The 19,797-nt window shown below is 36.2% G+C and overlaps 1 protein-coding gene and 1 long non-coding RNA gene across 3 annotated transcripts in view; one reads left to right on the plus strand and one right to left on the minus strand.

Annotated features, from left to right (window-relative positions):
- ADGB (androglobin) overlaps positions 1 to 19,797 on the minus strand; it is a 213,220-nt gene that overhangs the window by 49,323 nt on the left and 144,100 nt on the right. For both annotated transcript variants that reach the window (XM_032274516.1, XM_032274517.1), the window contains exons 20-26: positions 19,328 to 19,495; positions 18,068 to 18,203; positions 17,167 to 17,304; positions 14,632 to 14,725; positions 10,715 to 10,849; positions 10,041 to 10,194; positions 5,217 to 5,404 (exon numbers count right to left, since the gene is read on the minus strand). In XM_032274516.1, the coding sequence (XP_032130407.1) occupies positions 5,217 to 5,404; positions 10,041 to 10,194; positions 10,715 to 10,849; positions 14,632 to 14,725; positions 17,167 to 17,304; positions 18,068 to 18,203; positions 19,328 to 19,495 (1,013 nt within the window). The remainder of the gene's footprint in view (positions 1 to 5,216; positions 5,405 to 10,040; positions 10,195 to 10,714; positions 10,850 to 14,631; positions 14,726 to 17,166; positions 17,305 to 18,067; positions 18,204 to 19,327; positions 19,496 to 19,797) is intronic.
- LOC116549164 lies at positions 178 to 7,471 on the plus strand. Its single transcript, XR_004267729.1, has 4 exons — positions 178 to 211; positions 5,277 to 5,355; positions 5,774 to 5,845; positions 7,437 to 7,471. It is a non-coding gene; the product is annotated as an uncharacterized LOC116549164 (long non-coding RNA).

Genomic DNA, 19,797 nt, shown 5'->3' on the forward strand with positions numbered 1-19,797 from the left:
CAACTTTTAATTTCTCTAGAAATTTGCTTTTCTGAGTATCGTGTCTCTCATATATACGACGATGTTAAAAGACAACACTTGTTTTTCTCTCTGTATATGGAAAAGGTCACCCAGGCTGGAGTGCAGTGGTGCAATCATGGCTCATTGCACCTCAAACTCCTGGGCTCCAGTGATCTTCCCACCTCAGACTCCAATATAGCTGGGACTACAGGTATGCATCACCATGCTTAGCTAAGTTTTTATTTTTTGTAGAGACAGGATTTCACTATGTTATCCAAGCTGTTCTTGAACTCCTGGGCTCAAGCAATCCTTCTGCGTCAGCCTTGTAAAGTACTGAGATTACAGGCATGAATCACCATGCCTGGCCTCTCTCCTGTATCTTAAATAAACTCCACTCTTTATTCCTCCTTGAAATTAGCTTGTGTATAAGTACAGTTCTTTCCTGTCTTTAAAACAGATTAAAACAAGGCAAAAAACAAACCAACACAACTTTCAGTCCACTGCAGTTCAGACTCTACTGCATTTCTCTCCTCCCAGCTCAGCACCTAAGGAGAGTTGTCTGCTCCCACACTTCTCATCTTCCACTTGCTTACTCCGTCACCAACACAGGTGATATGGTTTGGCTCTGTGTCCCCACCCAAATATCATGTTAAATTATGATAATCAGTGTTGCAGGAGCAGCCTGGTGGAAGGTGATTGGATCATGGTGACGGAATTCCCCCTTGCTGTCCTCGTGAGAGTGAGTGAGGTCTCATGAGATCTGGTTGTTTGAAAGTGTATAGGAAGTGCTGTACACTTTTCTCTCTCTCTTTCTCTTTCTCTCTATACACCTTTTTTTTCTCTCTCTCTCTATCTCTCTCCTGCTTTGCCATGTGAAGATTGTTCCTGCTTCCTTTTCATCTTCTGCCATGATTGTAAGATTCCTGAGGCTTCCCCAGCCATGTCTCCTGTGCATCCTGTAAAACTGTGAGTCAATTGTACCTCTTTTCTCCATAAATCACCCAGTCTCAGGTATGTCTTTATATCAGTGTGAGAACGACCTAACATATCATGTGCTAAACTTACTCTTGCCAAGGTTTCAAGGAGTTTGTCACCATCTATACAAACTTCGGTTCTTATCTTCCTTTACCTCTCGGGAGGATTTGACAGTGTTGATTGGACCCTGATTTCCTCCTCCTTTAAAAACACTTCCACTATAAGCACAGCAACTTTTATACTTTCCCTCCTATTTGGGGGCTGCTTTGCTTCCATTGACAGACATTCCCACAAACATCAGAGAGTCTTCATGTTCTGTCCTGGATCTGATTCTCATTTTACAAACTTTCCTGGGCACTTCCATGATCAGTAACAGAATAATGACTTCCAAATTAATGTCTACAGTGGAACTACTGATGCAGTATCACTTGGCTATTTCACTAGACCACCATATTTAAAAACTAAAAAGGAATTAATTAATTGTCTTCCTATGGACCCCCTTGCAAATGAGTTTCTCCCCTTTATCTAGGTACACGACATCATCCAAACATTTCCCCAAGTCAAACTCTAGAACTCCAGCAAGGCTGTCAATTTTACCTCAATATCTTAAAATCCTTCTTCTTCTCTCCAGATTCACTGTCAGTACCTGTTACAGACGGAATTGTATCCCCTCCTACCACCAAAGATCTATTGAAGTTTGAACCCCCAGTGCTTCCCAATGTCACCTATTTGGAGATAGGGTCTTTTGCAGGTAATCAAGTTAAAATAAAGTCATTAGAATGGGCTCTACTCCAGTATGATTGATGTCTTATAAAAAGGGGAAATTTGGTACTGGGCACTGTAGCTCATTCCTGTAAATGCAGCACTTGGGGGGCCAAGGCAGGTGGATTGATTGAAGCCAAGAGTTTGAGACCAGTCTGGTCAACATAGCAACAGTCTGTCTCTACAAAAAATTAAAAAATTAGCTGGGCATGGTGGCATGTGCCCATAGTACCAGCTACGGTGATGTGAGAGGGTTGCTTGAGGCAGGAGTTAGAGTTTGCAGTGAGCCATGATTGCACCACTGAACTCCAGCTGGGAGACAAAGTGAGCTCTGTCTCTAAAGAAAAAGAGAAATTTGGAAATAGAGGCACACAGGGGAAAACACCACATGAAGATAATGGCAGTGATAGATGTGATGCTTCTAAAAGCCAAAGATAACCAGCAAACCAGAAGAAGCCAGGAGAAAGCCATGTAACAGGTTCTCTCCCACAGCCTCAGTAGGAACCAAACTTGTTGACACTTTGATCTCACACTTCTATTAATAGTTTCCACAGCTCTCTGCAACAATAAATGTCCATTGCTTAAGCCACCCACCCGTGTGTGGACTTTCGTTATCGCAGTCCTAGCAAGTCAATATGCTGCCCTCCTTCAGACTGCCTTAATCTCACTCCTGGATTATTTCAAAGCTTTTACCTGGTTTCCCTCCCTCCAGCTATGCTCCCCTCCCATTCATTCAACACACTGCTGCCTTAAGTGAAGTTGTTTTTTCATAATCCATGTCTTTTATGATTAAATATGATTTTAAAATAATACAGTTCTGACATCTTTTCTGTTAGAAAATATAATTAGTAGGCTGAGCACAGTGGCTCACATCTGTAATATCATAACTTTGGGAGGTAGAAGCAGGTGGATCACTTGAGGCCAGGAGTTTGAGACCAGCCTGGCCAACATGGTGAGACCGCATCTCTACAAAAAATACAAAAATTAACCAGGTGTGGTGACACACAACTGTAATCCCAGCTACTCAGAAGCCTGAAGCATGAGAATCACTTGAATCTGGGAGTCAGAGTTTGCAATGAGCCAAGATCGTGCCACTACACTTCAGCCTGGGTGACAGAGGGAGGCTCTGTCTAAAAAAAAATTTATATATATATATAAATTATTATATATAGATATTTATATTTTTATATACATATATAATTATATAAATATTTATATATACATTTTTATTCTATATAATATAAAACACATTATATATTATATATTACATTATATACATATATAATTCATGCTATGCAGACATAATTTTTAATACACGTCTGATAATGTCATCTTTCTTAAAATCCTTTAAAGAATACCCTTGCTCCTAATGCAAAAATCTATATTTCTTGTCCAGTGAGGCTCTTCTCGGAAGGCCTTTGCTGACTTTCTGGTCTTACCACTTACTATAGCATGCTGAAACCCAACTCGCCAAACAAAACAATGTCTTGAGTTTCCAGAAAAGGTTGTATATCTCTTAATTTACAAACTTTCACTTAGGCTACTTGAGCAGCCCTGTCTTCACCTGCCTCACTGCTCCGCTTGATAACTTTAATACCAGCTTCTGGGACTAATTTAGGTAGCAGGTTATGTTGGACCAGAGTGAGCATAGAAAATCAACACCAAGACAAAAGTATGCCAAATTGCAGGGTCTTTATTGCCGGCGGCCACGGAGGACTCACGTCTCTCCAACCCATGGCCCCAAGCTCAGGGGGAGCAGGGTTTTTAAGCTGAAAAACCACATCCTGGCTTTAGGACCAAGAGGGTGACGAGATGCAGGGCAAGCAACTTTACAGAAGCTATTTCTGGCAGTTTCTGATAAGTAAAGGCAAGCAGCTTTACACAGTGGGCTTCCTGGAATTTGGGGAAATTCTAAGTGGTCCCTGGTGGAGAGCTGCAAGTCAAACATTACAATAGAAAACTTTTTCTTCTCTTGCTTTTCAATCAGCATTTTTCAGAGCAAGCTAGCTGTTTTTATTTACAGAAGCCAAGGTCAGCAGCTATCGCAAGGAAAAAGGGGCAGCAAGCAGTTATCACAAAGGAAATGGGGCAGCAGTTATAACTTATTTTTGGAAAAACCGTTTTTCTTGGTGCTTGCAGGGTACAGGGTTTAAGATGCTGTTGCTTAGTTTCTAACTCTGGGTTAGCTATGGCACAGTTAAATGTCACTTTTTAGTCTATTAGTGACCCTGGCATGTGATACAATGGTTTTCTATCACAGTAGTTAAACTATTTTATCACAATTTCTGTTTTTAGTAATTGGTATTTTTTTTTTCTTCTTGGGAATGCGCATATTTTCCAAATTCTCTGTGCAGAGAAATGTACATTAAAAAGAGAAGTATTCCAACAACTTGTAGAAAACACATTGTTAATGGAGGCCAATTATGTATTAGGCACTGTGTTAGGTCCTATATTGAAACTAAATGATTCTTGCCTTCAACCAATGCTAATTCTCATAATGGCTAATGTGCAATTGACCAGATAGAATTTGATATGTCACAGTCTCAGAGAGAACAAAGGACTATAGGAACATAACCAGAGCCAAGTAATTATATTTGAAGGTTTAAGCACAAAAATTTTTACTATTGAAAATTATCATTAAAAGTGATGGATTTTTTGAAGAGGAGAGGTGGGGACAGGACACACGAGAAAGGAGGAAAGACATGAGCAAAATAAAACTGCTGGGCATATATGTCAGGAGGTGGTTGTTAGTTCCATCAGGAGCGTGCACTGTGTTAGGCGTCTGCTCAAGAATGCTAAGTAGCATGCTATGTCGTTCGGAGTTTATCTGCAGCCAGTGGAAAGTTACCAAAGGTTTTAAAGCAGGAAAATCACATATTTAAACACGTAGCTTGAAAGGCATTTACCCTAGTAGTAAAGGATGAGTATGAAAATGAATATGGAGAGAGAGAAAAAACTGATAAAGTGCAGAAAAGGGAATTAAATAGAGCCGTGGATTCCAGAAACACAACAATTCTATAGACTGAAGATAATGAGGGCTAGAAGCAGTGCAGGGACATTGAAGACTGATTCATGAAAGAGAGTGGAATCTATGATTAGGCTATTTAAGCAGAACACTGCACAGAGATGAGTATGAAAATAAGGCTGAGTTGGTTGATAAAGAAACTCCTACAAAATACTAGCCAGGGATGGAGCAGCAGAAGAAGAAAGTGGTAAGAGAAAGCCATGTCATGAAGAATCTTTAATCAAAGTTGAGTAGGTTGAAAACTAAGGAAATGTCATTACCATTATATGCAGCCATACAGGCTTAATCTTATATAACACATACATAATCACATTACACTCAATTAATTGTTTCTAAAAAGAATATAGAAATTGAAATCAAAACCGAGTCAGCATTTTACTGCAGAATTTATTTTGATCCTAAAATATTAACATTTTTAAACAAATGCATTTCCCCTTCTGTCATATACTTGTACCTGAATAAAATGTTCTTATCATTAGGTATGTAGTAATCTCGGATTTCCTTTATGGCAAAGGTACTGCATGGAGGGTCTCGAGAGAGGCATGGCAGTGGAGCGTAAGAACCAATGAGGCGCAGTTTCCACCGTGAGCCTGGTACGAATGTGTCACCTGTAAATGCTTCCGCCACAAAAGTGTATCCCTTCTATAAGAAAGATAAATTACACAGAAATGAGTTATATTGTTATTCTCTCAAATGTACTATATCTCATAGTACTCAATGTCTTATTATGATATACTTATAGGTCCCAAGGTCTCTTAATAAACATAGAATCACTTGGATTACGTTTGGAATTTCTCTTAGAAAGCACTATCCTACAAAGCTTTCAGGAAAACAATAGACTCTGATATTTTCCTTTCTGTGGTTCCTTAACTATAAAATAAAGTGCTTAACTACAGTAGATGATTACTATGTCCTCTTCTAATTCTTCTAATGCCTCCCACGGCAAATTTTTATCATTGCACCATCCCAGGGTAGCCCAATAACTTCTTACTTGATTTTCCTGTCTCCCAGGTCCAACTTTCTGGAATACCAAAATAAGAAAAGCAGACGAGTTCAAAGAAATGTATTCCGTTGATATGACAGGTAAAGCTATAAAATTAATAGCTGATGTGATTCCACAGAACCCAGATTTGTGATTGAGAATGAGCTCTTTAGGTTGCAGAAAAGCAGCAGCTCAAGAGCCTGGGAATGGCTTACTTTATGGTGGGCAACAGCTTGGTTTAATTGGATATCTGGCTAAGAAGTCAGTGAATCAAAAGCATGATATCATAATAGATGCAAATATTCAAAGTAGTTCTGAGATTGTATTTCCAGATGTCCCTAATAAAGAATAAAAAATAGATTTGTCTTTCATCCGTACTCTGTTCACAGAAAGCTCTCTGGTATGTTTAGATTTCCAGAAGTAAAAATTAGATATATATATATAAGCCAGAATGAATTTTTTAAAGGTCGCGTAGACATCTAGAAGTATTAGCTGGAATTCCAATCCCCATAATGAGATGAGAATTGCAACACCGACAAGGACTTTTTGATATTATGTTTGGGGCAAGTTAAAAAAAATGTATAATAAAGCATTTTTACTTGCAAAGTATAATGCACATATGCATTGATATTTTTATTATTATTTGAGTCTATTATTTAATTATTGTACTAACGAATTAAAGAGGCAAGTCAAAATTATTTTGAGTTTTTATGCTAAATATTTTGTACTAAAATTATTGTATTAATGAATTAAAGAGGAAAAGCAATATGTATTATTTTGTTTTTGCTTAGACTCAGAATAATTTTAAAAGGAAAAAGTTATTAAATGGTGAGATAGATATTAAATGTGAAAATCTAAAGCTAAATCAGTGATAGGATTACAAGACAGAAATTGGCGATCCTAAATGGATTCAGTAGTAAAAAGAGTTATATCATTGAGTACTGAGTATTGAGGGATCCCATAGGCTAGTATTCTGAATTACAGTGTATGGCCTTGAATATTTATGAAAATATAGAGCAAATAATTCTGATTTTTCAAACTTAAGAAGAATATATGCTCTGCAAAACAAAGACTAGTAAGTTTAATAATGGTGCTTATCAGGGTTCTGCCGTAGCTCATAAAAAGGATGTCTCATGAGAACCTCAAAGAAAAAAACCTGTTCTTAAAGCCAGCATGGGTTTATTGGGAACAAAAATTTATTTACTTTTTTCATAAGATTAGAAGACACAAAATCAGGTAAAAGTTGCAGACATGGTGTTTATTAATTTCAGGCAGGCATATGTCACGGCCTCTAGTGAATTTCACATGGGTCAGGATACCTCTTGATGAGCCTGCTAGGCAGAATTAACCACAAAATTCCCACCTAAGATTGCTAGTTATATAACTGTTCAATAGAGTTTTAGACATTATGTATCCAGCCAAAGATGTTTTCTCTTGAGTCGACCCTATCAACATGCCTCGTAGGTGCCAAAAGACTGATGCAATTACAGGGTAGGAAACAATAGAGCAATGATCCTCTTTACATTTTGTGAATTACTGTCAGAGGCAACGTTCAGTTCTGGGAACCACATTTTAGCAGGGATGCAGGTTGTTTGCTTAAATGTTCAAAGATCAAGAATTATGAAGAGAGGAAAACTGCAGCACAAAAGGGACCACTGAAGCTATTTATTATTATTATTATTTTTTTTGTAGATGGAGTTTCGCTCTTGTCACCCGTGCTGGAGTGCAGTGACATGATCTCAGCTTACTGCAACCTTCACTTCCTGGGTTCAAGCGATTCTCCTGCCTCAGCCTCCTGAATAGCTAGGACTATAGACGCACACCACCATGGCTGGCTAATTTTTGTGTTATTAGCAGAGACACGGTTTCGCCATGTTGGCCAGGCTCATCTCGAACTCCTGACCTTGTGACTCCCCCTCTCGGCCTCCCAAAGTGCTGGGATTATAGGTGTGAGCCACCGTGCCTAGGCTTAACTTTTTTTCTAAACAGAGCTGGCTAGAGTGAGAGGGTAAAAGAGATAAAATATGAGACAGGAAGTAGGTTTGCTGCAATCTCAGTTTACAATGTAAAAATAATAGTTAAGTGGAGAGAGAATGTTCTGCACATTGACTCAAAATGTATCACTTACAGCTATCCAAAAAATTCAGGCTTAATCTAGAGAGGGAGGTCTACAATGGAGTTTCTAAAACAAAAACCAAACCCTAGGATGGATGCCAGATATGAATAACAATCAGATTCGTATTTGGTTCAACCAAATAGTCTTTAAAGATTCCTTCTAAAATGAAGTATTCATGACTAACAGTATATCTATCCAGTAATACAGAATTCACTGCTAGATTTTGATGAGATCTATAATCTTGATAGAGTCTCCCTTTAAATTAAATCATCTTTCTCCTCTTAATGTTCGTGGATTTTGAATTCTAAAGACAATTTAAATAAACTGTTTCTATTCAAAAGGAAGTCTAGCTCCAACATTAAAAACAAACATTCAAAAAATAATCCACTGGTGTGTAGACAAGTTTGTCCCTATAGTTTGATTTAACCCAAGGCATTCTGCTGCAGAAAGGTAAGGTTTGGAGGAGGGGTGTCCAATCTTTTGGCTTTCCTGGGCCGTAATGGAAGAATTGTCTTGGGCCATGCATAAAATACACTAACACTAAACGACAGCTGATGAGCTAAGAAAATAAAGAGTGAGGAAAAAAAAAAAAAAACTCATAGTGCTTTAAGAAAGCTTACGAATTTGTGTTGGGCCATATTTAAAGTCATCCTGGACAGCATGTGGACTATGGGTTGTGGGTTGGACAAGCTCGGTTTAGAAATATTTATTAGTACATGGGGAAGAATATAGTTCAAAGGAAATTGTGTGGGTCAAATAAAGTTTGTCAATATGTGTTTGATGTACAGGAATTAAGTTTTATTAGCAAAATATTCTGTTTTTAAGTGATATATAAATGCCCTTTCAAGGTAATTAACAATAATAATAAGTAAAAATAATATATTGATGCATTGACTTTAATTGAGTTTTTAAAAATTATGTTTAGATGTAGAATTATAAACATAGATAACCGCACACAAATATATTTATGTTTATCAGATTTTCTTATAAAATGTAAATACCAAACTTGCCAAATTTAATACAAAATAAAAGTAATTTAAGCCCATTACAATTTGATATCTTCAAATTTAATAAAATCTGATTGTAATATCAAAAAAATCTATCTTATTAAAAATTATAGAAAAAACATGCTAAGGGTTTAATGACACATATACAGCTTTTAAAATTATAATAAAATTATAAAAAACAAAAAACAGATTATATATGTATATAATATACACATACACACACACGTATCAATGGGGTTAAGTAATTTCATCAAGAATTTAATTGCCCTTATTTTTAAAATGTTTCCTAAAATCTTTAACACAGCATGAAAGATCTATTAGGATTTTTATGAAGTTAATACATTCTTAAATTTAACCTTCATTCACACAAAAGCAGTATTCACAAGATAAGTATGTCCTAATTTATACAAAATAATGTATAGAATCATAGGGTGAAATGAATCTCAGAAGTCAAGTACAGACGTAACTCAAAAACAAAAATGAAGAGGTTCAAAGACATAAAGCTGAGAATGGAAGATCAGAGCTAAAAGCACCCTTTTCATATAGAGCTAGGCATACTCTATCCTTTGTTGTGATTCCCTCTTAGAGGAAATGACTGAAAAGACAAATATGAGATTTAAATAAACAGAGAAGCGATGTGGTTTGAGTGAAGGTCAGAGATCAGAGTCTATCACTCAGCCAGAGGTAGGTACCCAAGTACCTCTGGTTGCTAAAGGAATTTATGTAGCCCTCAAAGTGAGGTGGTGATGATTGGTGGCTATGTGACCACAATTTTCTGAAATAGACAGGAGTAAAATAAAAACCCAGTGGGAAACAAAGATAATCATCTGATTTGGTTTTGGGATAAGGCTAAAGGAGCTTTTCAGATTCATTTCTATTTTAAGCATTTATTAGCTTTTTAAATTTCAATAATTAGAATTTATAATGCTTTCTTTTTGCCATATTTTCTTTGAGGAGAAGAAGAAAGAGGGTTGAGAGGTAAAGAATGCTTTAACAATTACATTAAATATCTCCTACTGTTAAATATATGGGATTTCTATAGTGAAAGATCAGGGCCTTATTTGCCTGTTAAGTAGATTAAAAACAACTCTGCCTTCCCTTCAGGACCCCTGTACAAGCTGGTGGATTTTCATTGCCATTCTATCATATGGGGAGAATAAATTTTATACCTACCTTATTCTTTGTATAAAGATAAGGCACCACTTTTTGGAACACCTTTGGCACTTGTTCCATTGTGTCATTATTAACAACGTGTAGTATACAGATCGGAAGTGTAGTGTATACTTTGGGAACCAAAATCATCTCTTGAGGAACGAAAAATGTTTCTCTGTAATTATAAGAGCATGAATTTTCCCTTGACATGAATCTTAAAGAAAGTTTGAAATTTGCATTAATGCCAAGAAATTTTTTAAAAATCAAAAGTTCCAAATAACTACAAGGCACACATATTATTTTATTTTTAAAATTACTATTAATGTGCTATTTTGTCAAGTAAATGCAAACTCTATTTTAAAAATTCCATTTTACAATTTGTGACTTTTACCAAATATGCTATTGCTTAGAAATTAAAGGATCTTTTTCTATACTAAAAGCATATTAATTTGTTATATTATTTTTATCATGAATGTAAAAGGTTCTAACAATTACTACACATTCTTCATATTTTGATGAAAGAGCATAGATAAAAATTTCTGTGATATCTCATTTAAGATGCCAAGTGTGGAAGAATTTTAACTAACTTATGAAAGCAACCCAGAAGCTAATACCACTATTATAAATAAATATTCATAAATATGAATATTGCAAGTCATTTAAAGACATTATTTTTCATTATATAATAACCTCACCTGAATACTATAAACCAAGAATTTGGTGGCTGTTCTTGATAAGTGACACTATAATCCGCAAAAGCGATCTTGGTTTCTTCATCTTGATAGCATGGGTAAGATTCCATAGACTTGCACTTGCTTTTGAACATTAGTCTAGAAATATAAAAATAAATGGCAAAAGCCACTTTAAAAATAAACTCTATTCACAAAAAGAAATGACAAAAAATAGTATAAGATATTGCAAGTCATTGTTTGCTAGACTGAGATCTTGATCAAAGGGGGTCTGTGTAGTCCCTGATGCATGGTGCCAAGGTAAGGAGACCCATTCTAGGTCAGTCACAAAAAATGTCTGTCAAAGGTGCCCAAGGTTGTCTGAGGCTCTCAAAGGAGAACACGATTCATGATTGAGGGAGTAAAGTTTATAGGTGGGAAACCAGAACCAAAGTTGAAGCTATACGAATAGAAAAACTAGAAGCAAGCAAACCAGCAACAAAACTGGGTGAGAGACTCTGAAGGGTCAGGAATTAAAGTAGAGAATGGAGCCTGAAATGGAGTTTAAGGTGAGAAATAAGTTTGGAAAAATAGATTTTAAAAATCAAAGGCTATGCTCAAGTGGAGAGTGCTGGCTTTCCTCCTACATAATTTCCTGATGTATAAGACAGTAGAGAATACACTGCTAAAATAATTACGGAGCTGAGATTTCCCCATGCTTTGCCCCTGGAAGTCTGCGATACATTCCAGAACATAATGGGAGTGATGATGTGATGGATCTTCCAGGTCTTATCACTCTCATTTTGCCAGAAACTGGATGTGCCCTTAGTAGCACCAGGAATATAAGACCATTTACATCATGTCTCAGGTATTAGCTGGGATGGAAGCCATTATGGCCATAGCAAATGGTTCTCTTTTAGAAGTCTAGACAGAGCTAAATGTGTTCTTGTCTTCCAGAAGGCAGATGTTTTTATTGATTGTCACATATTCCATTTCATTATTGGTTTTTGTTGATCCTAGATTTTTGGTAGGAGGAAATTAACAGGATTATACTTGGAAGGGGTTTAAAAGGCCTTTTAAAATGGTGGCAAGGACAGAGAATAAGGACATATATCCTGGTTTGCCTGGGATAGTTGTGGTTTATACTGACAGTACTGGCCTAATTATTAACAGTTCTCCATCTTTTCTTGTCAGTGTCCCAATATGGATGATCAATGACATAATAATTCTAACTAGGAGCTATACAGTGCAGGTCTGTCAATGCAAGACACCCCTGTAAATCACACAGGGCTTGCCTAATCTACACAAGGATGTGGACTCAACCAACATGGGCCTTAAGCTGGTCGCAGTGGGAATTGACTGTAAGGGGACCCGCCACCATTCTAAAATGAGGGTGGGATTTCTGTTCTTCCCAGACTATCACTGTTCCCCTTATACATTCTACCCTTTTTCATATACCTCAGGAAATCCTAATGAATGTAGGGCCATCAAAATCCTGATGAACTATGTAGAATATTTTGAATGACTCAGAGCAAGATACCTGACTGAGTTGGAAGATTTAGCCTTAATAAAGAATTAGTTTCAATCTAGTCAGATTTTTGTTTGATATGATTTCCTCATAGGGGAGCTCATTTTTAGACATCATTTGCAAGAAAATTGGGTGCAAGATCTTACCCACAGATCTTCCTAGGATAGGTCCCACAATGCCGAACCAGCTTGCACAAGAGGGTCTGTTCTTTGTGTGTGTGTCTATACAATTGGATTGAATAGTTAAGATGAAATTGGACTCAATCTTAAGACCAAATTGTAAATTGGTAAACTCAGTCTTCCCCAAGTTGACTTGGGGGAAGTTCTCCCCCTTCAGAGTTGAGAATGATGAAAGTCTGGGCTTCATAACCCCAAAGTGCTACATGTAATAGTCATGACAATACCAATATTTACAATGGCTACTTTTCTGTGATGATTCAATCTGTGGCGCTGTGCTAAGTGCTTTTCCTGTTTACCTTCATTTATCTTTACAGATTTATGAAAGAATAGGATTATACAGTAGATATTATTATCCCTGTGCTACATATAAAAATTAAGTTTAGAGAGGATAAGAATCTTACCTTAGATAACAGTAATTAGTAGATCTGGGGTTAGCTTTAGGTCTTGTGCCAAATAATGTGCTCTTAACCATAGAATTAATGCCTGCTAAGATAAGGTAACTTTGGATGCCCCTGACATTTGAGTTTAAATAATAGTTAGGCTTTTTTGTTTTATCTGTCCAAGAAATGTATGTGTAGAACTCAAAGCACTGAAAGATCATGGCTGCTGTATCGGATATGAGCTGAGATTCCGAGAAATGGTCTTAGCTAGGGTGGAAAGATCACATGGAGAAGAATGAAAGCCTCCTGACGGTATTATGCTGTTTCAAATTCACCTCCCTGGTGTACTGATCCTATTTTCTAATAGGAGCACCCACTTTTTAGCACATCACTTTTATGAAAATTAGGTGTAGGATCTGACCTAGAGCTCTCCTCATGGTAGCCCTAAAATACAAAAGCAAGTTGGAAAAGAGGGTTTGTGCTCCTTATGTGCATTCATAGAACTAAAACTTTAGGCAAAAGTGTAACCCTTTTAGAAAATGGGTTCTGCAGTAAAGGTGAATCAAGTCATCTGCGTGGGGTCTGCAGAGTCTCTTGAAAATGTAAATTGATGTCTTTTATCAGTTTTGGAAAGTTCTCACCTGTTACCTTTGTACCTTCTGTCACTCCAGTTACACACTAGGCTTTCTGAGAAGGTGCCACATGTCCCTTACATTGTTTTCCACTCATTTTCTCTTAGCTTCAGTTGGGATACTTTTCATTGACATATTACCCAGCTCACTAATCTCTTCTCCCACTGTGCCTAATCTGTGGTTAAATCCAGTAATGAGTTCTTAATTTTGATTATTAAAACCTCCATTGATGTACTTTCCATTTGGCTGTGTTTTATTCATTGAATTCTCAAACTTTTAATCTATTTTCTCTTTTTTTAATCTTTATTTTCTTACTCATTTTCATACATTCATGTTTAGATTTTTTTTTCTGCCACCTCTGACATCTAAATCACCAGAGTGTGGTTCCACATATTTTCCATAATATACAATGTGTGTGTGTGTGTGTATATATATATATACGGAGAGGTGGGTGGGTGTGTAATTTTTTTTTTAAGACTGAGTTTCACTCTTGTTACCCAGGCTGGAGTGCAATGGCACGATCTCGGCTCAGCACAACCTCCACCTCCTGGGTTCAAGCAATTCTCCTGCCTCAGCCTCCTGAGTAACTGGGATTACAGGTGTGCACCACCATGCCTAGCTAATTTTTTGTATTTTTAGTAGAGACGGGGTTTCACCATTTTGACCAGGATGGTCTCAATCTTTTGACCTTGTGATCTACCCGCCTTGGCCTCCCAAAGTGCTGGGATTACAGGTGTGAGCCACTGTGCATGGCCGGGTGTGTAATTTTTTCTGTTTTGTTCAGGTTAGCCTGACTCTTGGACATGAGTTATGTGTTATGGCTAGAATGCAGTTTTCCTCAGGTTCGACCTACCTCAGCCTTGCCCCTGTTTAGAAAGTATTGTCCTTCAAGGCTTTCATCTGACTACTTTGTTGATTTGGATGTCATCCCCTACCAGGTCCTAAACTTTAATTTTTGTCTTCTCAACATCATAAGATTTAAGGAAACTTTGTTGTGCTACTAGAGGTTTTCTGCTTAGAATTTTAGTTCCATGCAATTAAAACATAAACAAAAAGTAGCAAGTACCATAGAAATGTTTTAGATAAACTATTGTGGAAGATCCGAAGTAATGGTGTGGTTCTAGCTGCAGTGACTGGGGAGCAGTCCACAAAGTTGATAGTATTCAGAATGGACTTTGACAAAAGGACAATATATTGTAATAAAAATATGATTTTACTGCTTTACCTTAGGAGAGAAAGTGCATACTGTTCTAAATTCATTTCCAATATGGCCCAAACTTTTTGAAGAGTATCTGCAACACTGATATTTTCTTTTGTGTCTAAAAATAATAATAAATAACAATGTTAAGCTGTAAGATGCCTGAAAGATCATCTTGTCCAAGCCTTCATTTTCACAAATGAAGTTGAAACTCACAAGTAAGATGGTATCCAAAGTCATAGGCTTTATTAGGAGAAAAATCAGGTTTAAGATATAAACTATAGTCACTGTATTATGCTTTTTCCCTTCATCTTTAATTTAAAATCTTAAAATATTGCTTGACCTAATTTAAGATAGTCATTAAAGGGTTTACATAAGGAGATCTCTGTCACACTAAAACTTTTTTTATGACAGGTCTTATCTCAGAAAAAGTAATCCATTCAATTTTTCTAAAGGACAATGGCCAATAGGATTTTTACTAGAGCTCAATCCACTGCATTATCTGCAAACGGTTTAAAAGTAGATAATTTGGCAAGAAAATGTGAATCCTTATTAAGAACCTCAAATTTAACATATCAGAAACTAACATTCTTTTTCTAATTATCCTATCTTAATTTCTTCATAGTATTTACCAGCATCTGAAATTGGTATCTTAATATATTTACTTGCCTATTACACGCTTACTCTCATTAGAATACAAGATTCATCAGAGCAGAAACCTTGGCTATTTTATTGACTGTTATAAGGCCAAAATATGTAACACTGTTGTGCAATCAAGAGAGTTATTCAATAAATATATGTTGAGTGAAAAATGCAAACACTATTTAAAAAACATTTTGAACAGTTGTACACAAACTATTAAGTACATTACTAAATTGTCCATATTTTCAGTCTCTAAAGAGGGAAGTAAAATCATTGTATGAAAATTTTTACAACATATATGGACAATAAAAGCATATTTTACCATATGCATGATTTGAATGTATTTCCCAAATTTTATGTGTTAGAAATTTAATTCCCAAAGTAACAGCATTGAGAGAGGTGGAACCTTTAAGAGGTGATTAGGTCATGAGGGCTATCCCCTTATGAATGAACGTGATTATTGCAAGAGTAGGTTAGTTATCTCAGAAGTCGCTTCTGAATACAAGGATGAGTTTTGGCTCTCTATTTCTCCTTTAGCTCTCTCTCTCTTTGATGAGTGTGCTCTCCCACCCCACCATCTTCCTCATGGGATAAAGGCTCTGTCCAGATACAAACCCCTTGATTTTGTATTTTCCAGCCTTCAGAACTGTAAGAAATCTCTGTTCTTTACAAATAACCTAGTCTTTGGTATTCCATCATAGCAGCACAAAATAAGCCAAGACATCCTATATTGAGTTTGATGAATGCATATGTTTTGTAATAGGAAAAACCCCATTAAATTAGACAACTATGATATTTTACTATCATTAAGCTGTGTAATTTAGGATTTTTTAGCCATTGTGTATCTGAAGTTTTTACTGCTTAAACATTTTGACTATTATCATTAAATGTTTCAAATAGACTTTTTTTTTTTTTTACAGAAAAATGTTTCAATATACATAAAGAATCCACTGGAGGTAAAGTTTCTCCAATCAAAATGTCAGCAAAAACCACAGAATGAAAATAATTGAATATAAGGGTTTTTTTTTTTTTTTGAGACAAGATCTCACCCTGTCACCCAGGCTAGAGTGTGGTGGTGTGATCTTGGTTCACTGCAACTACCACCTCCCCGGCTCAAGTAATCCTCCCACCTCTGCCTTCCAAGTAGCTGGGACTACAGGCACATGCCACCATGCCTGGCAAATTTTTATATTTTTTGTAGAGCTGTAGTTTCTCCATGTTGCCCAGGCTGGTCTTGAACTCCAGAGCTCAAGTGACCTGCCCACCTCAGCCTCCCAAAGTGCTTGAATATAAGTTTTGCATCTATCATATTTTATTTTAAGCTTATAAAACAGATCTTTTGGCAAAAATATTTTATTTAATATACATAGATGTATCTGATTTAATAAATTTAAGAACACACTTAAAATGCATTTTATGCCTTATAGATGTATGTCACTAATAACATACATGGGGCTTCTTTATTATGCATTAATTTATTCATCCATTTAATTATTAATTCATTTGTTTGAAAACTGATCTAGAAATGTAAAACTATGACTTAGCTGAAGCTGGCTGAGGTAGCACAGCACTAGGCACTTGGGATATAGACAGAAAAAAACTAATCCTCTATTTTAAAAGAACTTGCAATAGATTGGGAAAACAGAGCTGATCTTTCACTTATTCATTCATTTTTTTCACTCATTCTTTCAGCAAGTATTTATTGTGTGCTTGTGATGTGCCAGGCACTGTGCCAATCCTGGGAACAAGACACTCAGTGCATTGACATGCTTCCTGATTTCAAATAATTTCATTATTTAGAGACTGAAATTAATTAGCTGAGCCATAAAGTAGGGTGACTCTAAAATACTTTCATTAACACACATAAATATTTATTCTTATACGAACAAGTTCATTTTATAAATGTTTGAACAATCATACCTGGCATTCTGGCTTTCATGAGTAATCTTACGTAAGTCCCTCTCCACATAGCTTGAATTTTAATTGCTGCTGCTACTTCCTCAGGAGAATATTCTTTATCACTTGTGGGCATACAGTATTTAACATCCAGCCATTCCACTGGAAAGAGAAAAACCAACTTTGGACCGAAAGTTATATTTAATCCCTCCCCCAAGTTTCAATGCCTTTAGCTGTGAAAGCCCTTCAACATATAAAACTACATTGCAAGAGTTAGTGTCATAGTTAATACTGCCAGGTCTAGGTGGTTCTTGTTAGAATGTAAACATTCTGTAGGAGGGAAAACACACAAAATAGGGACATCCTAGTGAACTACTATTGATTCCTGTGTAGATATAGCCAGAGGTTTCTCTCAAAAATAAAAATTGTAGGTACCTATGCAAGAATCCTGCATGTTCTGCACCTGTACCCCAGAACCTAAAGTGCAATTAAATATATATACACATATATATATATATACATATATATATATATATATATACATATATATATATATACATATGTATATATATATATATATAAAATTGTGGGAGCAGAGCACAGGAAGAAGAGGAAAGTAGGGGTACTTGGGTCAGAAGATCTTACCAGAATTCTTCAAATCACACCATATAGATTAGTGACTTCCATATCTTTTTAAGGTTAGGAGTAAATAAACCAGGAAAATTCTGGGCTCCTCTGGAAGTACATGTGGTGGGGATTAGGAGTAGGGATCCCCAGCAGGTCCTTGGAGCCCTTTGAGCATTGCTTGAGCTCCATGACAGTCCACGCACACCTATTCCACTTACTCCACAAACACCTTTCTTAAATTATTTACGTTACTTAAAACTAGGAATTCCTTGATTAAATACATAAAATTAATCGGTACCTAAAGAAGCCTCTTCCAAGGAGGAATCGAGTAAATCCAAGTCCAAAACCATAGCCCGGAATGCAAATTTGAAGTTTGGAAGAGGTTTTGTTATTTGAACTTTTTTCATTAAACGCCATAAGGAAAGATGAAAAACCTGAAACAGATAAAGTCCATTAATGTTTTTTATACCAAGAAAATAACATCACCTGTCCAGAAAAGCTCTGAAAAACTTTTAGATACTCTAAAAATAAAAAATAAAAACCATTTCTCAGATATACACACCATCTACTAGAAGATTCTTTGAAGTCTCACCCAGTAAGAGACCAAAATTATCATTTGATTATTTCTAATTTAATACAATGTTATCACAACAACAAAGTTTATGATATAGACTCAATTAAAATACAGCACTAAACTAATAGAGGAGGAATAGAATAAGGTAAAAAAAAACATGATCCTTTTGCTTAAGCAAGTTAAGTAGCTTATTTTATTGATTTTAAGATGCCATCCATTGTAAGACACACTATTATTTCATGTGCTACATAAAATGAAAATGTGTTTCTTAGAGTTTTCTTAGTCACTTAGTAGTAGTACTGACTTCGTATTAAAAAATACTCTTAGATTTAGACAAAGCTTTTTCATCATATGTCACATAGTTGTGTAATTATCAGAGTACAAAATGGAGATTTTTTTTCTTACCAAAATATCTCCCTTTTGCATAAATGATTCATTCATTTATGAACGAATGAATAATATGTAAATATTAAATACATATTAAATCAGGGCCAGCTAAGGTGGGTTCATGCAGAGTAATCTTGGTAGCACAAATGGCGAACCAACCACGTGGGCTCTCTTTCATCCAGGCTCAGTCATCTAACTTAGCAGCAGAAACTGACTCTGATCCTTGGATCTGGTAATGTCTCCTGGGAAATCTATCTAACAGTGGGGAAAATAGCTGGTGGAGAAGCACCACCATCTCACTAACCTTGAGTGGGGACTTTTAAAGGGATGTCCCACATTTTTTCAGGACCCCCTGCACAGCTTATTCCCAGTAAATCACAGCAGTAATTATCATGTCCTTTAAGCCATTTCTTTCTCTTTCTCATTTCATTCATTTTATTACTCCCTCATTTCTGCTTTCTGAAATCACTTCCCTAATATATTGTCTCCATCCAAAATATTTTCTCTGGCTCTGATTTGGGAGGTCATCTAATGGAAGACACACCATTTCAAAAAGAAAGTTTCCTCTTCCAAATATCATATCCCAAACAAGCTTACCCTGAAGTGCTGTGCAGTTAGTTCTTTATCATGGAAGGGGACAGGGTAGTGAGCTGTTTGCAGATCCTTCAAAGCTGCAGAGAGTTTACTCTTATCTTTGAAATTAGCAATCACATTTCCAATAGCTTTCATAATCAACAGAGACTGCTCTGTAAATCGGCAGCTTTCCTGTGAAGACAAAACATGGCAGCCATCCTCACTTATGCTTAAGTGTCATTTAGTTTATAAAAATTAATTTCTGTTATAAAACCTCTGCTATATGGCTGATTTAATAATTCTATATAGAAGGTTTGATATCAAGACAGTTTACTAAATGCTGCAGTCTCAGAGATAAAACAAGGAATGCAATTCCCATCTGAATGGGAACGTGTAGAAGGAATATCCGCCTCATACTGGGGTTCAGGGAAAATTTTCCCACCATATTAATATCGAGACCTAGTTCTGAGGATGTTTGGGATTAGTCTGACAAA

The sequence above is a fragment of the Sapajus apella genome, unplaced genomic scaffold (assembly GCF_009761245.1).
Source record: "Sapajus apella isolate SASKATOON/1434 unplaced genomic scaffold, GSC_monkey_1.0 scaffold6, whole genome shotgun sequence".
In the NCBI taxonomy this organism is placed as follows: domain Eukaryota; kingdom Metazoa; phylum Chordata; class Mammalia; order Primates; family Cebidae; genus Sapajus; species Sapajus apella.